We start from the raw sequence: 17,584 nt of genomic DNA on the forward strand, positions 1-17,584 counted from the left end.
CGTAAGAATGCCTCTCTTTTTGTCGGGTTTACAGACAATTGAGACAGATTTAACCTCCCCCTTGGAGGGGAATCCTTGAAATCTAGAAGGTATCCCTGGGTTACAATTTCTACTGCCCAGGAATCCTGAACGTCTCTTGCCCAGGCCTGAGCAAAGAGAGAGAGTCTGCCCCCTACTAGATCCGGTCCCGGATCGGGGGCTACCCCTTCATGCCGACTTAGTGGCAGCAGCAGGCTTTTTGGCCTGTTTACCCTTGTTCCAAGCCTGATTAGGTCTCCAGGTTGGCTTGGATTGAGCAAAGTTCCCCTCTTGCTTTGCAGCAGGGGAAGAGGTAGAGGGACCACTCTTGAAGTTTTGAAAGGAACGAAAATTATTTTGTTTGGTCCTAGTCTTATTTGGCTTATCCTGAGGGAGGGTATGACCCTTCCCTCCAGTAATGTCCGAAATGATCTCTTTCAATGCAGGCCCGAATAGGGTCTTACCTTTGAAAGGGATGGACAAAAGCTTAGATTTAGATGACACATCAGCTGACCAGGACTTAAGCCATAACGCTCTACGCGCTAAAATGGCAAAAACTGAATTCTTAGCCGCTAATTTAGCAAGATGAAAAGCGGCGTCTGTAATAAAAGAATTAGCTAACTTAAGAGCCTTAATTCTGTCCAGAATATCATCAAGTGGGGTCTCCATCTTGAACAAAAATTTTCTTTAGGAGACCCTCTAATTTTTTATCCATAGGAGCCATGAAAGCACAACTGTCTTCAATAGGTATAGTTGTACGCTTAGCCAGGGTAGAAATAGCTCCCTCCACCTTAGGGACCATCTGCCATGAGTCCTCTATGGTGTCAGAAATGGGAAACATTTTCTTAAAAACAGGAGGGGGAGAGAACGGAATACCTGGTTTATCCCACTCCTTAGTAACAATGTCGGAAATCCTCTTAGGGACTGGAAACACATCAGTGTAAACAGGAACCTCTAAATATTTGACCATTTTACACAATTTCTCTGGAACTACAATAGGGTCACAATCATCCAGAGTAGCTAAAACCTCCCTGAGCAATAAGCGGAGGTGCTCTAGCTTAAATTTAAATGTCATCATATCTGAATCTGTCTGAGGGAACGTCTTTCCTGAATCAGAAATCTCTCCCTCGGACAGCAAATCCCTCATCCCTACTTCAGAACCTTGTGAGGGAATATCGGATACGGCTACTAAAGCGTCAGAAAGCTCAGCACTTGTTCTTAACCCAGAGCTACTGTGCTTCCCTTGCAACACAGGCAGCTTAGATAAAACCTCTGTGAGGGTAGTATTCATAACTGAAGCCATATCTTGCAAGGTGAAAGAATTAGACGCACTAGAAGTACTTGGCGTCGCTTGTGCGGGCGTTACTGGTTGAGACACCTGGGGAGAACTAGATGGCAAAACCTGATTTCCTTCTGTCTGAGAATCATCTAATGCCAAACTTTTATAAGTCAAAATATGCTGTTTGCAATTTATAGACCTATCAGTACAAGTGGGACACATTCTAAGAGGGGGTTCCACAATGGCTTCTAAACAAATTGAACAATGAGTATCCTCAGTGACAGACATGTTTAACAGACTAGTAATAAAGCAAGCAAGCTTGGAAAACACTTTATTTAATGAAAAAAACACAATTTGCAAAAACGGTACTGTGCCTTTAAGATAAAAAAACAGAATTTATGTTTACCTGATAAATTACTTTCTCCAACGGTGTGTCCGGTCCACGGCGTCATCCTTACTTGTGGGATATTCTCTTCCCCAACAGGAAATGGCAAAGAGCCCAGCAAAGCTGGTCACATGATCCCTCCTAGGCTCCGCCTACCCCAGTCATTCGACCGACGTTAAGGAGGAATATTTGCATAGGAGAAACCATATGATACCGTGGTGACTGTAGTGAAAGAAAATAAATTATCAGACCTGATTAAAAAACCAGGGCGGGCCGTGGACCGGACACACCGTTGGAGAAAGTAATTTATCAGGTAAGCATAAATTCTGTTTTCTCCAACATAGGTGTGTCCGGTCCACGGCGTCATCCTTACTTGTGGGAACCAATACCAAAGCTTTAGGACACGGATGAAGGGAGGGAGCAAATCAGGTCACCTAAATGGAAGGCACCACGGCTTGCAAAACCTTTCTCCCAAAAACAGCCTCAGAAGAAGCAAAAGTATCAAACTTGTAAAATTTGGTAAAAGTGTGCAGTGAAGACCAAGTCGCTGCCCTACATATCTGATCAACAGAAGCCTCGTTCTTGAAGGCCCATGTGGAAGCCACAGCCCTAGTGGAATGAGCTGTGATTCTTTCAGGAGGCTGCCGTCCGGCAGTCTCGTAAGCCAATCTGATGATGCTTTTAATCCAAAAAGAGAGAGAGGTAGAAGTTGCTTTTTGACCTCTCCTTTTACCAGAATAAACAACAAACAAGGAAGATGTTTGTCTAAAATCCTTTGTAGCATCTAAATAGAATTTTAGAGCGCGAACAACATCCAAATTGTGCAACAAACGTTCCTTCTTCGAAACTGGTTTCGGACACAAAGAAGGAACGACTATCTCCTGGTTAATGTTTTTGTTAGAAACAACTTTTGGAAGAAAACCAGGTTTAGTACGTAAAACCACCTTATCTGCATGGAACACCAGATAAGGAGGAGAACACTGCAGAGCAGATAATTCTGAAACTCTTCTGGCAGAAGAAATTGCAACCAAAAACAAAACTTTCCAAGATAATAACTTAATATCAACGGAATGTAAGGGTTCAAACGGAACCCCCTGAAGAACTGAAAGAACTAAGTTGAGACTCCAAGGGGGAGTCAAAGGTTTGTAAACAGGCTTAATTCTAACCAGAGCCTGAACAAAGGCTTGAACATCTGGCACAGCTGCCAGCTTTTTGTGGAGTAACACAGACAAGGCAGAAATCTGTCCCTTCAAGGAACTTGCAGATAATCCTTTCTCCAATCCTTCTTGAAGAAAGGATAGAATCTTAGGAATCTTTACCTTGTCCCAAGGGAATCCTTGAGATTCACACCAACAGATATATTTTTTCCATATTTTGTGGTAAATTTTTCTAGTTACAGGCTTTCTGGCCTGAACAAGAGTATCAATAACAGAATCTGAGAACCCTCGTTTTGATAAGATCAAGCGTTCAGTTAAACACTAAAAAACTCTAAGCCATCTCCGTGGAGATGTTGCCTGTACAACGGCAAAGAGAATGACTGGGGTAGGCGGAGCCTAGGAGGGATCATGTGACCAGCTTTGCTGGGCTCTTTGCCATTTCCTGTTGGGGAAGAGAATATCCCACAAGTAAGGATGACGCCGTGGACCGGACACACCTATGTTGGAGAAAAGGCATACACAAACTGCAAAACAGGTTAAAATTGCTTCAATTTTTCTGAAATTTTAACAGTGCACCCAATAAGCTTTAGAAGGATTGCACCAAAAGTTAATAAGCAATAAACCCCCAAATGAAAAAAACGGATTGAAAAATGTCTAAAACCGGTTAAACACCCCTATAAGCACCTTGCCACAGCTCTGCTGTGGCCCTACCTGCCTTTAGGAACGAAAATATGGGGTTAAAGCTTTGAATAGGCCCTCAGAAGAAGTTGCTTGCTGCTTGTCTGTATAACTAAATGCACAACTGAGGCGCGAAAATAGGCCCCGCCCACCTCACTCGATGTTACTGGGGCCTACTCAAATCTAACAAACCTAGTTTGAAAACCAAGTGGGTTATAACAAACCCAAAATAAGCCAAATGACCCCTCAAGCAAACGTCTCCACAGTTGAACAACCCCTCCTCTTACAGACCGTCAGCTCTCTATGTCTATGTGACAGGGCTCTTACTCCTACTCGTTAATGTCTCTTTTATATGTTGGAGTACCTCAAGGCTCTGTCCTGGGTCCTCTACACTTCTCCATTTATACTTCTTCACTAGGTAAACTTAACAGCTATGGCTTCAAATATCACCTCTATGCTGATGACACCACCTGCTCTCTCTACCTCTGTCCTTTCTCACGTCAGCAACTTCTTATCTGGCATTTCTTCCTGGATGCCTTCTCATCACCTAAAGATAAACATGTCCAAGACTGAGCTCCTTCTAATCCCCCTCTCGCTCCACTGATTTCCGACATCTCTATCTGTCACACCCTGGGATTGGACCTGGGACCTCAGCTTCCTGGGCTGTTGCTATATGCTATCCTTGCATCTGAACTGCAGTCAGTTTCTTTTGCATAGTTAGCTTTTTGTTTTCCTGCACTTTGGCTCCACCTGCCTGCAGCTGCAGGTAATTGGCAATTAATCTCTGCCTTTATAAGCCAGCTCTCCGAGCAGTCATTGCCTATTTATTGAGTTTCTACTCAGGGTGTGCTGTTCACTGCTATTTTGGATTGCTCGCTGTTACAGACTTGGATTGGAATTCTGGCCTTTTTCTCTGCCCCTTGGTACTTCATTGGATCTGCTGTTTTCTTTGATCTTAGAACTGGACTTTGACTACGCTTTGCTTTAACCCCATGTACCTCTTGCTGGATTGTTTGCCTTACTGTTGCTGACATGGATTGTCTTTGACTACGCTCAAGTCTGACCCCTAGTGACTGTTTCCTGTACTACCGGATTGCATCCTTTTGCAGTACTAGTTTGCTTTGCTCAATATCTCCAGATTGATAGAGTACTGTACAGTCCGGACTGCATCCAGAGCTTCAGGCTGGTTGTTATACCGATCTCCACCTTAATCTCTGGGTTACTCCGTACCGTACCTATACTTCGTGTAGGTATTGTATTTTACTGCCTGTCTCTCCATCTGACACTGAGGCAGGCGTGACACTATAACCCCAAGTTTGCTGCCTCAGAGTTACACTTGACTCCAACCTATAATTCACCCCCCACATCCAATCACTCTTCATCCTGCCACAACCACCTGCGCAATATTTCCAAAATTTGCCCGTTTTTAAACATTGACACCACAAAGCAAATAATGCACTCCCTTGTAATTTCCCGACTTGACTATTGCAATAACCTACTCACTGGCTTTCTCTCTCTGCCACCTGAATCCATTTACAAATGCCTCTGCCAGGCTAATCCACCTATCCCATTGCTCTGTGTCTTGCTGCACGTCTCAGAGTCCCTTAACTGGCTCCCCATTCACAGCAGAATTAAAATTTAAAATTCTCAACATGACCTACAAAGCTCTTACCAATGCCACTCCCCACTACCTATCCTCACTAAATCAACAAATATACTCCAGTCCACCCATTCAGATCCAACAATGACCTGCTCCCTGCAACTTTGATTATTTTCCCACTGGAATAGGGCCCTCAACACCTCCTGTACGTGTTTGTCAAATTTTCTCTCGTGTCTCTCAAGTTTTGTATTATTGTTTTATTTAAACAAATTGTACCCAATGTACAGCACTGCAGAATATGTTGGCCCCTACTAGCATAAAATAAAATAAAAAAGATAAAAAGGATGCCGTCTGGAAAACCAAGTGATGAAACAACTGGAGTCATAAAGGGGCAATAAACACTGATTTTCATAGAACTGCATGTAATAGACACTACTATAAAGAAGAATATGCACAGATACTGATTTAAAAATCCAGTATAAAACCTTTTAAAAAACTTATTTAGAAGCTCCCAGTTTTGCACTGTTGATGAGGTTAGGTTGGACACCCCCTCCACTGCATATGTAATGACAAATTATACAAATAGGAGCCACAGGAATCTGTAGACATCAGTATACATCTAAAACTTTGGGGCTTGTTTAGGAGTCTGAAAATCAGCACAATGTTTAAAAAAAAACCCACCCCCAAATGGGCTATATAAATGGATCATCTAAAAAAACATTTATGCAAAGAAAAATCTAGTGTATAATGTCCCTTTAAACAGACTGACTACTGTCAAATAAAGGGCAAAAAAAGCCTTTTTTCTATATCATATTATAAAACAGCTTGTAATGCATATGTGGCAACTACTAAGAGGTTAAGGTGGTTCCATTTGTGCAAAAAGATTAAGATGCTGAGAATATTCCCACTTGGTGGCAATTCACAAGAATAAAAGAAGGACCTTGAGGGTAAAAAGAAGAATCACACAGTCCCATCTGAACTACCCCAGGCTTGTCTGCTCATCAATATCATCAGGAAAAATGCATGGACAGGAAATAAAATCTCAGGTATATAAGAAAAATTTCATAAGGATCAAAAACACAAACCAAATTGTGTGTGGGTGTCTTATAGTCAATATAAAGCTAGCATGACCAGCATGAGCTTCAGGATAACCTGAGGGGGAAGGAGATATTGAAAGACCAACAAAATCCAGAGGGTCATCCTAGAGGCTTGCATCCGATTGGTCACCTGAGAAAATGTGATGGTTCTATTTTCAGTTATGGTACCTGAAGATATTGTCTTTAAAAAAAAATGTCTGTGATAAGATTTTACATTAGTTACATCACATAAAAGGTACATATTCTCATACCTGTTTGGACTCCATGGTATAGGGGGAGTCATGCTGAGATCTGGAAAAAGAATGCTATTGTCCTTGACCCTGTCCAGTGCATAATGCATTTCACAGAGTGGTAGCCTGTTCAGCTGGAACTGGAGTTCAACCTACAACCAAAAATAAATAAATATTGTCATCCTTTAAAAAGACAGCATTCACCACAAAAACGTGAATTTGAAATACCTATTGCTACTAAATGATCTTATCTTAACATTACAAAAAGAAAAAAGCTAAAAGGTTACGATATATCAATATGATATAATATAGAAAATTATTTAAAGGGCCATTATAGAAAAAAAATTATAATCCGTTAGAACTGTAAAAATGTAATTTTAAGACTATCAACCCTAGACTACTATGTGTCAAACCCCGCAAAAGCGTCAAACACAGTTGAAATACAACTTGGGACTCACAGAGTGGTCCAGATTGGAAAATGCAGCTGACCTAATCAGCAGAATTAGTCAGATGACTCAGATGTGGAACTAGCGCTGCTGATTGGATCAGTGGCATTTTTTGGGGGGGACCAGCAGTGCTTTGCGGGGGTTAAACACAGTAGCCTAGGGTCAAGTCTTAAAATTACAAATTATATCCTGTAATGTTTTTACTATAATAATAGTCCTTTAAATAATAATAATTTAAAAAAAAAATAAAGCTCCTCAAAGGAGTTGAACTCTAAACCCTAACAACTGCAGGGGGATTCCAAACGTCCATCCATAAAACTTGCTATTAAGTTATGAACGTTTAACATACACTAAACATTCTGTCTACACACAAAATTAGTGGTATAGTATTTAAAGGAAGTTTTTTGCCCTTCCTCACAATATTACATATTAACATTGTGCTGATTTACATACTCCTAACCAAGCCCCAAAGTTTTAGATGTATACTGATATCTACAGACTTCACATTGCTCCTGTTTGTGCAAAGGGTCTTTTCATTGCAGGGGAGGGTCTGCTCTCAGCCCTTTTCAGTGAGTGTCTCAGCCTAACCTCATAAACAGTGCAAAATTGGGAGCTTCCATGTGGTTTTATACTGGATTTTTATATCAGTATCTGTGCATATTATTCTTTATATAGTAGTTTCTATTACATGCAGTTAAATGAAAATTGGTGTATACTGTCCCTTAAAGAGTCAAACAAATCTTCAAATTTATGTGTTACTATCTACTCTAATAACAGTGAGCATGTGGGTGTTCACAGTAAAGAAGTATTGGGTGGTTGCTTTTCACTGAAGAAATTCATGTTTAATAAATGTAATTTATATTGCAGTAAAGAACTGAAGAACCTTACAAAGCTTTATACAATTAAAGGGACAATCGACACCAGAATGTTTATTGTTTAAAAGGATAACATTTTAGCCAGTGTTGACTCCTAGGTAATTCCATGGACGTGAGCACAATGTTATCTATATGGAACACATGAACTAACGCCCTCTAGTAAAAAAAACCTGTTAAAATGCATTCAGATAAGAAGCGGCCTTCAAGGGCTTAGAAATTGGCATGTGAGCCTACCTAGGTTTTGCTTTCAACTAAGAATACCAAAAGAAAACAATGCAAAATTGATGATAAAAGTAAATTGGAAAGTTGTTTAAAATGACATGCCCTATCTGAATTATGAAAGTTTATTTTCGACTAGACTGTCCCTTTAATCTATATAAATAAGAATTTAGGGTTCAGAAGGTTATTTTTCTTCTCCTGTTCACCTCGTACTAATGTTACACACCTCTTTCTAACTATAATTATATTTATATTTCAGTATTAAAAGGAAAAGTAAACTATCATGCACCCCTATGCCGCAGAGCAAAGTACAACTAAAATTAGTTTGAGTTTAATTCATCAATTTTTTTATTCCTTTCTATTAAACTTATAAATGTACAATTCAATCCGCTATTATATCTTGCTGTCACTCCGCCTGGATATATAAAAAAAAAGTTTATTTTGAAATGACTAATATCTTGTTCATGATTTTCATAAGTCCCCCCAGTGGTGTCCAAACAGACTCACTATACACCCACAATTAAAACTACGCATGGGTGTCTCATTGAACTGCCTGTATAGAAGCGCGTTCAAAGCATGGGCATTGTCTTGAATAGCGAAATTTTCTGATTGACGTTCACAGATCGTATTTTAACGCATGCGCAATAAAGGAGGCTTCACTGGAGCGCGCACGGATGAACACGTAAGAACAAGTGGGACCGCTCCTACGTGTGAAATAGGAAATGAGCGTGTGAGCGGAAGATCATAAAAAAAACGGATGTGTGATAAAAATAAGGATTATATCCAAAATAAGAAGGAATTGAAAACAAAATTTATGCTGATGCTTACCTGATAAATTTCTTTCTTTACGGATATGGAGAGTCCACAACAACGTCATTCCAATTACTAGTGGGAATATCACTCCTGGCCAGCAGGAGGAGGCAAAGAGCACAACAGCAAAGCTGTAAAGTGTCACTCCCTTACCCATAATCCCAAGTCATTCAACCGAAAGGGAAATGGAAAAAATGGAATAACACAAAAGGTGTAGAGGTGCCTGAGGCTTAGTAAAAAATAACTGTCTTAATTAAGGGTGGGGTCGTGGATTCTCCATATCTTTAAAGAAAGAAATTTATCAGGTAAGCATACATTTTGTTTTCTTTCCTTGGAGAGTCCACAACATCATTCCAATTACTAGTGGGAACCAATACCAAAGCTAGAGGAAACGGAATGAAAAGGGAGGGAGAACTAAACAGGCAGACATAAACAGAAGGCACCACCGCTTGAGGAACCTTTCTCCCAAAAGAGGTTTTAGCTGAGGCAAAGGTAAAGGAAAAAGTATGCAGAGAAGACCAATTTGCAGCCTTGCAAATCTGTTCCACAGAAGCTTCATTTTTGAAAGCCCAAGAAGAGGAGACAGCCAAAGTGGAATGAGCTGTAATTCTCTCAGGAGGTTGCTGACCAGCAGTCACATAAGCAAAACGAATTATACTTCTCAACCAGAGGGAAAGAGAAGTAGCAGTAGCCTTTTGACCCTTACAATTTCCTGAGAAACAAACAGGGCAGAAGACTGGCGAAAATCCTTAGTCGCCTATGGGTAGAATTTTAGAGCACGCACAACATCTAAGTTGTGCAACAGACGTTCTTTATGAGAAGGATTGGGACAGAGAGAAGGAACAACAATTTCCTTAATTATTATTTCTATCCGAAACCACTTTAGGGAGAACCCCCAATTTAGTACGAAGAACGGCCTTATCCGCATGAAAGATAAGATAAGGAAAATCACACTGCAAAGCAGAGAGCTCCGAAACTCTCCGAGCATAAGAAATAGCAATAAGAAACAAAACCTTCCAGGATAACAACTTAATATCTATGGAATGCACTGGTTTAAATGGAGCCTGCTGCAAAACTTTAAGAACAAGATTAAGACTCCAAGGAGGAGCAACTGGTTTAAACACAGGCCTGATTCTGATCAGGGCCTGACAAAAAAATTGAACATCTGGCACATCCGCCAGACGCTTGTGTAACAAAAAGGAAATTTATGCTTACCTGATAAAAAAAAATGTTTTACGATATGACGAGTCCACGGATTTCATCCTTACTTATAGGATTACGCCTCCTGGGATTACGCCTGACCGAAGTTAGGAAGAGAAAGGAAAAGCCAAAGGTGCAGAGGTGACTGAAGTTTAACAAAAATAAGTAAATACCTGTCTTAGAAATGACAAGGTGGGCGTGGACTCGTCTTATCGTAAAAAAAATAAATTTATCAGGTAAGCATGAATTTTGTTTTCTTTTACAAGATATGACGAGTCCACGGATTTCATCCTTACTTATGGGATACAATACCAAAGCTATAGGACACAGATGAAAGGGAGGGACAAGACAGGAACCTAAACGGAAGGCACCACTGCTTGAAGAACCTTTCTCCCAAAACCAGCCTCAGATGAAGCAAAAGTATCAAATTTGTAAAATTTGGAAAAAGTGTGAAGAGACGACCAAGTTGCAGCCTTGCAAATCTGTTTAACAGAAGCATCGTTTTTAAATGCCCATGAAGAAGCCACAGCCCTAGTAGAATGAGCCGTAATTCTTTCAGGAGGCTGCAGTCCAGCAGTCTCATATGCCAGACGGATGATACTCTTCAGCCAAAAAGAAAGAGGTAGCCGTAGCTTTCTGGCCCCTACGCTTTCCAGAAAAAACAATAAATAATGAAGAAGATTGACAAAATTCTTTAGTCGCTTGCAAGTAAAACTTCAGGGCACGGACCACGTCCAAGTTATGCAACAGACGCTCCTTCTTAGGAGGATTAGGACACAATGAAGGAACAACAATTTCCTGATTAATATTCTTATTAGAAACAACCTTAGGAAGAAAACCAGGTTTGGTACGTAAAACCACCTTATTAGAATGGAAAATAAGATAAGGAAAGTCACATTGTAACGCTGAAAGCTCAGAAACTCTTCTACGAGCAGAAGAAATAGCAACCAAAAATAAAACCTTCCAAGATAACAACTTAATATCTATGGAATGCATGGGTTCAAACGGAACCCCTTGAAGAACATTAAGAACTAAATTCAAACTCCAGGGTGGAGCAATTGGTCTAAACACAGGCATGATTCTAGTCAGAGCCTGACAAAAAGACTGAATGTCTGGAACATCTGCCAAACGCTTGTGTAGTAAAATCGACAAAGCAGAAATTTGTCCCTTTAAAGGGACACTGTACCCAAATTTTTTCTTTTGTAATTCAGAAAGAGCATGCAATTTTAAGCAACTTTCTAATTTACTCCTATTATCAATTTTTCTTCGTTCTCTTGCTATCATTATTTGAAAAAGAAGGCATCTAAGCTTTTTTTTCTGTTTCAGTACTCTGGACAGCACTTTTTTATTGGTGGATGAATTTATCCACCAATCAGCAAGGACAACCCAGGTTGTTCACCAAAAATGGGCCGGCATCTAAACTTACATTCTTGCATTTTAAATAAAGATACCAAGAGAATGAAAAAAATTTGATAATAGGAGTAAATTACAAAGTTTCTTAAAATTTCATGCTCAATCTGATACACGAAATAATTTTTTTGGGTACAGTGTCCCTTTAAGGAACTTGCTGACAACCCGTTCTCCAATCCTTCTTGGAGAAAAGATAAAATCCTGGGAATCCTAACTCTACTCCATGAGTAACCTCTGGATTCGCACCAATAAAGATATTTACGCCATATCTTATGATAAATCTTTCTAGTGACAGGCTTATGTGCCTGAATCAAAGTATCAATGACCAAATCAGAGAACCCCCGCTTAGATAAAATCAAGCGTTCAATCTCCAAGCAGTCAGCTGCAGAGAAACTAGATTCGGATGATAGAAGGGTCCCTGACTGAGAAGGTCCTGCCTCAATGGAAGCTTCTACGGCGGCAGAGAGGAAATGTCTACCAGATCAGCGTACCAAGTCCTGCAAGGCCACGCAGGCGCGATTACAATCACCGAAGCCCTCTCCTGTTTGATCCGTGCAATCACCCGGGGAAGGAGAGCAAATGGTGGAAACACATAAGCTAGGTTGAACAACCAAGGCATCTATCAGTTTAGCCTGAGGATCCCTTGACCTGGATCCGTATCTTGGGAGCTTGGCATTCTGACGAGATGCCATCAGATCCAATTCCGGGACTGCCCCATCTGAGAATCAGGGTGGCAAAGACCTCCGGATGGAGTTCCCACTCCCCCGGATGAAACGTCTGTCTGCTTAAAAAGTCCGCTTCCCAGTTGTCCACTCCTGGGATGTAGATTGCTGACAGATAACAAGAGTGAGCCTCCGCCCACCGAATTATCTTGGATACCTCTGTCATCGCTAAGGAACTCCTCGTTCCTCCCTGATGATTGATGTAAGCCACAGTCGTGATGTTGTTCGACTGAAATCGGATGAAAATGCCCGAGCATGCACAGTTGTAGTGGTCTGAGATGAAAGCGAGCAAACGGAATGATGCCGCCACCATCAATCCAATCACCTCCATGCACTCAGCCACTGATGGTCGAGGATTGAACTGAAGGGCTCGGCATGTATTCAGAATCTTTAACTTTCTGACCTCTGTCAAGAAAATTTTCATGGATATAGAATCTATTAAGAGTTCCCAAGAAGGGAACCCTTGTCTGTGGCATTAGTGAACTCTTTTCTAGATTCACCTTCCATCCGTGAGTCCTCAGAAAGGACAGAACCATTTCTGTATGAGATTTTGTCAGATGGTAAGACGCCTGGATCAGAATATTGTCCAGATAAGGCGCCACTGCAATACCCCGCGGTCTGAGAACCGCCAGAAGGGAACCTAGAACCTTCATGAAGATCCTGGGTGCTATGGCCAACCTGAAGGGAAGAGCCACAAACTGAAAATGTTTGTCTAGGAAGGAAAACCTTAGGAACTGGTGACGATCCTTGTGGATAGGAATAGGAAGATATGCATCCTTCAAGTCCACGGTAGTCATATATTGACCCTCATGGATCAATGGTAGAATTGTTCGAATAGTCTCCATTGTGAAGGATGGGACTCTGAGAAACTTGTTTAGACTCTTGAGATCTAAAATGGGTCTGAACGTTCCCTCTTTTTTGGGAACCACAAAAAGATTTGAGTAAAACCCCTGCCCCTGTTCCAGTATTGGAACGGGACAAATTACTCCCATAGTAGAGAGGTCTTTTACACAACGTAAGAACGCCTCTCTTTTGTTTGGTCTACAGACAATCGTGAAAGAAGAAACCTCCCCCTTGGGAGAGAATTTTTTAATTCCAGTTGATACCCTTGGGACACGATTTCCAGTGTCCAGGGATCCTGAACGTCTCTTATCCAAGCCTGGTCCCGGATCGCCCCTTCATGCTGTCTTGGGAGCAAAAACGGGCTTCTTGGGTTGTTTACCTTTGTTCCAAGCCTGGTTGGGTCTCCAGACGGACTTGGCTTGAGCAAAATTCCCTTCCTGTTTGGCGGAAGAAGAGGGGACTTCTTTGAAATTCCGAAAGGAACGAAAATTATTTTGTTTAACCCTCAGTTCAGCTGCTTTATCCTGAGGTACGAGATGACCCTTACCTCCCGTAATGTCAGAAATTATTTCTTTCAAGTCAGGCCCGAATAGGGTTTTTCCTTTGAAAGGAATAGACAAAAGCTTTGACTTAGATGACACATCAGCAGACCAAGACTTTAACCATAACGCTCAACACGCTAAAATGGCAAATCCGGCATTCTTAGCCGTCAATTTGGCAATCTGAAAGGCGGCATCCATAATAAAAGAATTAGCCAGCTTAAGAGCCTTAATTCTATCCAAAATTTCCTCTAAAGGAGTCAGTCTTAAGAGACTCTTCCAAGGCGTCAAACCAGAAGGACGTTGCAGTTGTAACTGGCACAATGCAGGCCATCTGTTGTAAGAGAAAACCCTGATGAATAAATAACTTTTTTTAGAAGACCCTCCAACTTTTTATCCATAGGGTCCTTAGGGACTGTTTGCCAAGAGTCCCGGACAGTGTCAGCTATGCGATACATTTTCTTAAAATTAGGAGAAGGTGAGAACGGGATACCCGGTCTTTCCCATTCCCGCGTAATAATTTCCGAGATTCTCTTAGGAACCGGAAAAACATCAGAGTAAGCAGACACCTCTAATTATTTGTCCATCTTACAATTTCTCTGGTGGTACCACAATAGAGTCACGAGTCGCTAAAACCTCCCGAAGTAACAGGCGGAGGTGTTCAAGCTTAAATCTGAAGAACATGACGTACGAGTCCGTCTGAGGTAACACACATCCCGAGTCGGAAAGTTCTCCCTCAGACACAAGTTCCCTGACCCCCAATTCAGATCCCTGTGAGGGTACATCGGAAATAGACATCAAAGCATCAGAAGTCGCAGGGTTCGGAATGGTTTCTGTCCTACTGCATTTACCCTGCAACACTGGCAATTTAGATAAAACTTCTGTAAGGGTAGATGACATAACTGCAGCCGTATCCTGCAGAGTAAATGAAGTGGACGCGGTTGAAGAACAAGGCGTCGCTTGAGTGGGCGTTAAAGGTTGTGACGCTTGGAGAGAAAGTAGCGGCATACCCTGATTCTCATCAGTCTGAGAAGCATCCTTAGACATACTTGCATTAAAGAAAAACATAATTTATGTAAGAACTTACCTGATAAATTAATTTCTTTCATATTGGCAAGAGTCCATGAGCTAGTGACGTATGGGATATACATTCCTACCAGGCGGGGCAAAGTTTCCAAACCACAAAATGCCTATAAATACACCCCCCACCACACCCACAATTCAGTTTAACGAATAGCCAAGAAGTGGGGTAATAAGAAAGGAGCGAAAGCATCAACAAGGAATTGGAATAATTGTGCTTTATACAAAAAAAATCATAACCACCACAAAAAAGGTGGGCCTCATGGACTCTTGCCAATATGAAAGAAATGAATTTATCAGGTAAGTTCTTACATGAATTATGTTTTCTTTCATGTAATTGGCAAGAGTCCATGAGCTAGTGACGTATAGGATAGCAAATACCCAAGATGTGGAACTCCACGCAAGAGTCACTAGAGAGGGAGGGATAAAAATAAAGACAGACAATTCAGCTGAAAAAAGAATACCCAATCCAAATCAAAAAATTGAAATTATAAGCAGAAGAATCAAACTGAAACAGCTGCCTGAAGAACTTTTCTACCAAAAACTGCTTCTGAAGAAAAAACATCAAAATGGTAGAATTTAGTAAAAGTATGCAAAGAAGACCAAGTTGCTGCTTTGCAAATCTGATCAACAGAAGCTTCATTCCTAAAAGCCCAGGAAGTAGAAACTGACCTAGTAGAATGAGTCGTAATCCTCTGAGGCGGGGATTTACCCGACTCCACATAAGCATGATGAATCAAAAGCTTTAACCAAGAAGCCAAAGAAATTGCAGAAGCTTTCTGACCTTTCCTAGGACCAGAAAAGATAACAGACTAGAAGTCTTCCTGAAATCTTTAGTAGCTTCAACATAATATTTCAAAGCTCTTACCACATCCAAAGAATGCAAAGATTTTTCCAAAGAATTCTTAGGATTAGGACACAACGAAGGGACAACAATTTCTCTACTAATGTTGTTGGAATTCACAACCTTAGGTAAAAATTTAAATGAAGTCCGCAAAACCGCCTTATCCTGATGAAAAATCAGAAAAGGAGACTGACAAGGAAGAGCAGATAATTCAGAAACTCTTCTAGCAGAAGAGATAGCCAAAAGAAACAATACTTTCCAAGAAAGTAACTTAATATCCAGAGAATGCATAGGCTCAAACAGAGGAGCCTGTAAAGCTCTCAAACCCAAATTAAGACTCCAAGGAGGAGAGATTGACTTAATGACAGGCTTGATACGAACCAAAGCCTGTACAAAACAACGAATGTCAGGAAGATCAGCAATGTTTCTGTGAAACAGAACAGAAAGAGCAGAGATTTGTCCTTTCAAGGAACTTGCAGACAAACCCTTATCTAAACCATCCTGAAGAAACTGAAAAATTCTAGGAATTCTAAAAGAATGCCAAGAGAACTTATTAGAGGAACACCATGAAATGTAAGTCTTCCAAACTCGGTAATAAATCTTTCTAGACACAGATTTACGAGCCTGCAACATAGTATTGATCACTGAGTCAGAGAAACCTCTATTACTAAGCACTAAGCGTTCAATCTCCATACCTTCAAATTTAATGATTTGAGATCCTGATGGAAAAACGGACCATGAGATAGAAGGTATGACCTTAACGGAAGTGGCCAAGGTTGGCAACTGGACATCCGAACAAGATCCGCATACCAAAACCTGTGTGGCCATGCTGGAGCCACCAGCAGTACAAACAAACGTTCCATTATGATTTTGGAAATCACTCTTGGAAGAAGAACTAGAGGCGGAAAGATATAAGCAGGTTGATAATTCCAAGGAAGTGACAACGCATCCACTGCTTCCACCTGAAGATCCCTGGATCTGGACAGATACCTGGGAAGTTTCCTGTTTAGATGAGAAGCCATAAGATCTATTTCTGGAAGCCCCCATATCTGAACAATCTGAAGAAACACATCTGGGTGCAGAGACCATTCTCCCGGATGTAAAGTCTGGCAACCGAGATAATCCGCTTCCCAATTGTCTATACCTGGGATATGAACCGCAGAGATTAGAAAGGAGCTGGATTCCGCCCATGCAAGTATCCGAGATACTTCTTCCATAGCTTGAGGACTGTGAGTCCTACCTTGATGATTGACATATGCCACAGTTGTGACATTGTCTGTCTGAAAACAAATAAACAATTCTCTCTTCAGAAGAGGCCAGAACTGAAGAGCTCTGAAAATCGCACGGAGTTCCAAAATATTGATTGGTAATCTCGCCTCTTGAGATTTCCAAACTCCCTGCGCTGTCAGAGATCCCCAGACAGCTCCCCAACCTGAAAGACTCGCATCTGTTGAAATCACAGTCCAGGTTGGACGAAGAAAAGAGGCCCCTTGAACTAAACGGTGGTGATTTAACCACCAAGTCAGAGATAGTCGAGTATTGGGATTTAAGGATATCAATTGTGATATCTTTGTATAAACCCTGCACCAAAGGTTCAGCATACAAAGCTGAAGAGGTCTCATGTGGAAAAAAGCAAAGGGGATTGCGACCGATGCTGCAGTCATGAGACTTAAAACTTCCATGCACATAGCTACTGAAGGGAATGATCGAGACTGAAGGTTCCGACAAGCTGAAACCAATTTCAGACGTCTTTTGTCTGTTAGAGACAAAGTCATGGATACTGAATCTATTTGGAATCCTAAAAAGGTTACCCTTGTCTGAGGAATCAAGGAACTTTTTGGTAAATTGATTCGTGTGAGATTCTGCAGAATGTAAAGACTGAGCAAGTACCAAGATATCGTCCAAATAAGGAAACACAGCCATACCCCGCTCTCTGATTACAGAGAGAAGGGCACCGAGAACCTTTGAGAAGATCCTTGGAGCTGTTGCTAGGCCAAAAGGAAGAGCAACAAATTGGTAATGCTTGTCTAGAAAAGAGAATCTCAGGAACTGATAGTGATCTGGATGAATTGGAATATGAAGATAAGCATCCTGTAAGTCTATTGTGGACATATAATGCCCTTGCAGAACAAAAGGCAGAATAGTCCTTATA

The 17,584-nt window shown here is 41.1% G+C and overlaps 1 protein-coding gene across 2 annotated transcripts in view; it reads right to left on the bottom strand.

Moving 5' to 3' along the window:
• HELZ (helicase with zinc finger) overlaps nucleotides 1-17,584 on the bottom strand; it is an 842,947-nt gene that overhangs the window by 476,147 nt on the left and 349,216 nt on the right. For both annotated transcript variants that reach the window (XM_053707899.1, XM_053707909.1), the window contains exon 13: nucleotides 6,466-6,596. In XM_053707899.1, coding sequence (XP_053563874.1) covers nucleotides 6,466-6,596 — 131 coding nt within the window. The remainder of the gene's footprint in view (nucleotides 1-6,465; nucleotides 6,597-17,584) is intronic.

This window comes from Bombina bombina, chromosome 1, assembly GCF_027579735.1.
Source record: "Bombina bombina isolate aBomBom1 chromosome 1, aBomBom1.pri, whole genome shotgun sequence".
NCBI lineage: Eukaryota > Metazoa > Chordata > Amphibia > Anura > Bombinatoridae > Bombina > Bombina bombina.